The sequence below is a fragment of the Phoenix dactylifera genome, chromosome 5 (genome assembly GCF_009389715.1).
Source record: "Phoenix dactylifera cultivar Barhee BC4 chromosome 5, palm_55x_up_171113_PBpolish2nd_filt_p, whole genome shotgun sequence".
NCBI lineage: Eukaryota > Viridiplantae > Streptophyta > Magnoliopsida > Arecales > Arecaceae > Phoenix > Phoenix dactylifera.
The window spans coordinates 3,520,876-3,526,875 of NC_052396.1; the positions used below are offsets into that span (position 1 = coordinate 3,520,876).

Consider the following 6,000-nt stretch of genomic DNA (forward strand, 5'->3'; position numbering starts at 1 on the left):
ACTCAAGGGCCTGAACACGAGCAAGCTCCGCAGCAAACCTCGGTGACACCCTGCGGTCGCCGAGAGTACGAGCATTTCTTGCCAGCCAAATCTGGTGCGCTGTGCAAGTCGCTCTAATAGCCTCCTGACACGTCCCGGAACTGGGTAGCCCCTGTCGTATCATGTGAAGGAACTGTGGCCTGTCACTCCGGGCCTCTTGCGAGATCCCGGCCCACTGCCATGTCAATCTCGCCCATACACACTGAAAGAGCACATGGTCTACCGACTCCACAGCCCCACACGCTCCACACTCTGCAGGGATCCCCCAACCACGCCTACTCAGCGCAGCTCTCGTCGGAAGGCGATCCCAGAACACCTTCCATAAGAAGAGGGCTACCCGCGGGTGGAGACCGTGCCTCCAGATCCATGTGCAATCCGGCCCCCTCTCCCGTTCTGACTGGATGACACGGGAGAGGTCTCCTAGCCTAACACTGGCCTGGCTCGATGTGCCCCATACCCTGACATCCCGCCCCCCACATCCTGGTAACGGAAGAGACCGGATCCTCGCTGCGAGGTGTACCCCAAATAGCTGTCGAAGTCTAGTATCATCCCACTCTACTCCACCTCCTGCCAAAAGGTCGCTAACCCGTAGTCCCTCTACTGCCTCTACATCGACCATGGTCGGCCAACGCCTCAATGGCACGGTGTCCACCCATGGCTCGCTGGTCACATCAATGCTCTGCCCGTCGCCGATCAGCCACCTGGTGCTCGCTAATGCAGTCGGTAAGTGCCTCACAATCTCACGCCACATGAAAGAGACTCGGCGGCCCCTCCATGCCCCCCCTAGGCCCCCTCGTCCATATCGGGCTGCCATCACCTGACTCCATAGGCTATGTGGCTCAAGTATAAACCGAACTGCATGCCGAGCGATGAGCGCCTCGCGCCTCTCCATCAGGGACTGCACCCCAAGACCGCCCTCACTAATAGGACGGCAGACCTGCTCCCAAGCCACCAAATGCACTCCATGGCCTCCACCGTGTGAGCCCCACAAAAAACTCCGAAGAAGACGCTCAATCCTCAACAAGGTCGTCTTTGGCATAACAGTGTTGGCCATGAGATACATCGGTATGGATCCCAACACTGATCTGACCAAAGTCAATCTCCCCATCATGGATAGGGAAGATGCTCTCCATCCCTCAAGCCTGCTCTGTACCCGCTGCACCAGGCCCGAGCACTCTGCCACTCGCGGTCGTCGGCCGGTGATGGTAACTCCCAGGTAGGTCAGCGTCCCCTCCTGCTCTGGTATCTGCAGTAACCCCCGGATCTCCTGTCGAACTCTGGACTCCGTACTGGGGCTGAAGGTAATAGCTGACTTCCGGAAGTTCACTCTCTGGCCAGACGCTATGCAATAGTCCGTCACCACCCTGCGAAGAACCCGTGCCTCAGCCACTCGTGCCCTGGTCAAAAGAAGACAATCATCAGCGAAAAATAAGTGGGAAAGGGGTCGGGCCCCTGGTGCCGGACTATACGGCACCAGCTCCCGGCTAGCGCAAACTCTCTGCAAAGCTCGTGACAAGAACAGGATGGTACGTTTGGAACTCTTCCCTGAGAGAATTTTTCATGGAATACTCCCAAGAACAGGATGGTACGGTTGCTGGCCATTCCCCAGCCAGCAGACACCGATATCAGAGATTGGTTATATGACTGCATACAGTCTAACTTATATTAATTCAAATAACTCAATCAGTATTGGATGCAAATGATTGACTTCTACATAATAGTGGAATCAGAATTTCCCCTTAAAAGGGCCTAGCATACACATACTTCGAAAAATCAAAAAAAAATATTGACTTAAAATTTTTATTGATGAAAATTATGCTACAAAATTTCCTTCTCAAAAAAATAGTATGCCATCATTAGTGCTGCACTTCGCCTCATTGTCAAATCTGAAACAATTAAATAAACTATCGTAGACTTTTCTATTTATATAAATAAATAGGGGCTCATAGTTTATAGATTATAAATTACACCCTTTTTAGACTGATCTTACCGCTTTCTATTTGAATGATGCAAAAATAAAATAAAAAAACAATAGTCACAGCAAAGATGATCATGTAAAAAAAAAAAATTATTTAGAAAATTCTAAAGTGAATAAAGATCTATTTACGGTAGTAATGAAATGAATGAATAAAAAATTATTTTGAAAAATAAAAAAGAAACTATATAACACCGTCTCTATCTATGAAGAGTGAAGGACGAATTTGAATGTGACACATATACATAGAAATATATTTGTATTTATGTGCGTATATATATGTATGTGTATATATGTATATGTACCTATTAAGGCTGTAAATGGAACGGGTTGGATCCTAAAATTAGACTCGAATCATTTTTTGGATCGGATCTGGGTTTACTGAATGGACCCGATCCGACCTGAATGCACGGGGGGGGGGGGGGGGGGGGGGGGGGAGCAAAAGAGAATCTTTTCTGGCGGGTTTTCAAGGCAGACAGAAAGGAGATATGGGTTTCTTAGGAGCTTATTAGCTTGCTCCCTAAGGGATGGGAAATGCCAGGCAACGAGGAGGGAAAGCTTTGTACCAAAAAAAACCAAAAGAAGAAGAAGAAGAAGAAGGAGGAGGAGGAGTAGGGTTCAAGCATGGAAGGATAGCAACAAGCATAGGTTCACAGAATCCAAAGGAACCTCGGCCCGTCAGGATTCCCTCTCGATCTATTACACTGTTGATACCTCTGGCGTCTCGGTAGCTGGCTTTTTTTTTTTTCCTTCTGTTTTTTGGTTTTGTTTCTTTTAACTTTTGAAGGGAGAAAGTGAGGGAACACTGAACTGAATATGGGTCATGTGCCAGTTTTCTGCAATGGAATTGGATTTTGGAAGAAGGTCTGGGATTTTTTTTTGTCCCCGTGAGAGGGGAGCTGGGAGACGCCAAGTTCCGTCCAATCAATCATATAAATAAAAAATAGTGTGATATGAAATTTGGCTTGTAGACCGACTTACTTAGTAAGTTGTTCTGACTGGAGGTCAATTGCAGGACTTGACCGACTTAGTAAGTCATGGGCCATCTGTTCAGACTGGAGGTCAATTGCAAGTCTTTCAAGTCATAGGTCACCCAGCACCTCATAATTATGATATGACCAAATTAGGTTTGCCCAAATTCTTTTCCAAAAGCACAAAAAAAAGTAGACTCGATTCGAACCCGAACTCGATCCAACTCGGACTTGAACCCGACCTGACCCGATCCGTTCTTCAACCGGATCGGATCTAGGTGAGCCAAAAATAGGTCCGGTTCAAACCCGATTGAAGTTTAATATTCCATAATACTGCTTTATAACTAAATAAGCTAGTTAAAAATTAGGTTTTCTTCTATGATACAAGTAAATAATACGTGATACATTATTCTCAGCTAAACCTATTTTAATTTGTTATTTATTTTTTTCATATTCTGTCTAAATAATGACATAAAAAAATAAATTGATTCGAACCTAAATTCGGGCTCTGTTCCAGCTCAAGCTGGGCCAATGATATATCCAAGCGTGGCCCGAAAAATAAATGAGCTCTATATTTAAGCTCAAATCTAATCTGAATTTTTTCGAGCCCAGCCCGATGGGCCTCTGGCCGGCTCGAGCCAATTTCCAACTCTACATTCAGGTATTATTGATTTGATATATCAAACACTTTTACGAGAGAATGGACATGCATATGCATGCATGATATTAATATGTGAGAGATTTTTGTGGAGGATATATTATGTCACTAGACTTTGTGAGATTTAAAAAATATATAGCAGATTAATTGACTAGAGATAAATGTAGGAATGTGGTCCCAGAATTATTAAATTGGATGGAATGAAAGCCTATTGAGAAGTGTGTTTCAAAATATTTTTTGCTTTGAAAGTACATATACTCGAGGGACCATCTTTGGGTGGGAGAGGCAGAGTTGTCCGGTGTACTCCATGATGTATTGCTTTTTGAGTTTCTTGGTTGTATTCGTACACGTTATGTATGATATTTTTATTTTTAGTTAAAAAAAAAAAAAGTACATACATAGCTAGTTGATCAAGCTTCGATTACTCTTCTGGTGCCAAAAATTTGGCTTGATGTGTTTTTTTTTTTTTTTGTACATAGGGCATGTTATATGTTCAAGGTAACACATATTTATTGCAAAGGAAATCGGGCAGCTGGCTGGATAGCCGTGCGGCCAATCAATGGAAACTTCGTCATTGTCATTGATAGCTATACTTGTGTTCCACTTTCTTGGGGTAACATTTTACTTGCAGAGTTGCAGATCTAAGTGGTGCAATTTAGGCTCAGCAACCTACGTTGTAACCAAAAAAGAAATACCTCAACTACTCTTCCGACCAACCCAACTGTCCCGACCGCTACCTTGCACTAACCGCCCGCGTCAAAGCCAGCCTTCCCGGCCACAAGACCCGCCACGTCATCATCCCCGCGGCCGTACTATGTGAACGACTGAACCGTCCCCCCCCCTTTCCCCACGCCCCCGGGAAAGAGAAGAGACACCCAACCAACAGACGACTGAGAGAGAGCGCTACATACAAACCCATCAATCCATATGCGAAGCGACGCCCGGCCGGCCGGAATCCGACGAATCCGGCAATGGAGAGACCGATCTCCGACCAATCTCCAGCGGAGTCCTCTGACGGTGGCCCGCCGTCGCACCCCGTCCCCATGCTCCTCCCCGTCTTCATCCTCTTCTTCATTCTCCTCTGCTTCCTCTCCATCTTCCTCTTCCGCGACCTCCTCCACTACGTCTCCGCCTGGATCGCCCGCAGGGGGGCCCGAGGACGCGGCGGCGACGGGGGCGGAGGGTTGGCTGGCGGCGGGGAGACCCAGGGTGAGACGGGGCTGGACCCAGCGATCATCGCGTCGTTCCCGAAGCTGCCGTACTCGGCGGTGAGGGGGGTGCAGGAGGGGAAGTGCGGGGCGGAGTGCGCGGTGTGCCTGGCGGAGTTCGCCGGTGGGGACGTCATACGGCTGCTGACTGTCTGCTGCCACGCATTCCACCCGGCCTGCATCGACTCCTGGCTCGCCTCCCACACCACCTGCCCCATCTGCCGCTCCGACCTCGAGGCGCCGCCCAACGAGGCGGCGGTCCTGGCGGTGAGGGAGGCCGTCGGCGGTGGGGATGGCCATGCGATCGACGTAGTAGAAGAGGACGGGGAGGGGCAGTCGGGTCGGATGCGGAAATCGCGATCGAGGAGCCTGTCGATCACCATGGACAGGGCGGAGCGCGGAGAAGGGTAACGATAGGAACACGATAAAGGCTGACAGAGAGCCGCAGAGGAGCGAACCAGCCGTTATTCTTCGCCCGCAAGAAGCGGGCGATGACTTCGGGGACCGGACGGTCCCAAATCCTAAACCTCTCATACCAATTTTTATTTTTTATATTTTTTTTTTGGTTCTTATTTATTCACCTTCTTCCCTGCAAGACAATGCAACATCCTGTAAAATTAGACCATAAAGTTAGAGCCTAGTTCTGCTTAGGGGTTTGAAAAGGCAAAAAAAGAGGAAAATTTGAAAAGTTTTCGACAATTCCATTGCTTCGTTAGCTTGTTCGACCCCAACTAGGTTGTGTAAATATAATCTGAAAAGTCTTGGGGTTCTCTGCTGTTTCTTTTCGATTGCTTCGTTAGCTTGGAAGTCATTGATGTGCTGTTTTTTTTTTCCCACATTTTTTTTTAACTTCACGAGAGCTTGTTCTCCCCTGACTGGCTGTGTCAATATAATCGAAAAGGCTTGGGGTTATCTGCTGTGTTTTTTTCAATTGCTTCGTTAGCTTGGAAGTTACTTATGTGCTGCTTTTTTTTTCCCCACTTTTTTTTCCTGCAAGGAGCTAAATTCACCTCGAAAAGGTTTTTTTTTGTGCAAGGACCTAAATTCATAGGCACGGAATGGGGCCGAGGATGTTATAGCTCAGGACGTGACGTGAAAAAGCTAGTTCAAAAATATTATTTGAGATTTTTGGTTCTGTATGAGTATTCA

The 6,000-nt window shown here is 47.4% G+C and overlaps 1 protein-coding gene across 1 annotated transcript; it reads left to right on the top strand.

Annotated features, from left to right (window-relative positions):
• Positions 1–4,163: 4,163 nt before the first annotated feature.
• LOC113462558 (RING-H2 finger protein ATL29-like) lies at positions 4,164–5,743 on the top strand. The gene has a single exon (XM_026803646.2). It carries the CDS (start codon positions 4,615–4,617, stop codon positions 5,260–5,262), a length of 648 nt encoding a protein of 215 aa, XP_026659447.1. The 5' UTR covers positions 4,164–4,614; the 3' UTR covers positions 5,263–5,743.
• Positions 5,744–6,000: the final 257 nt, after the last annotated feature.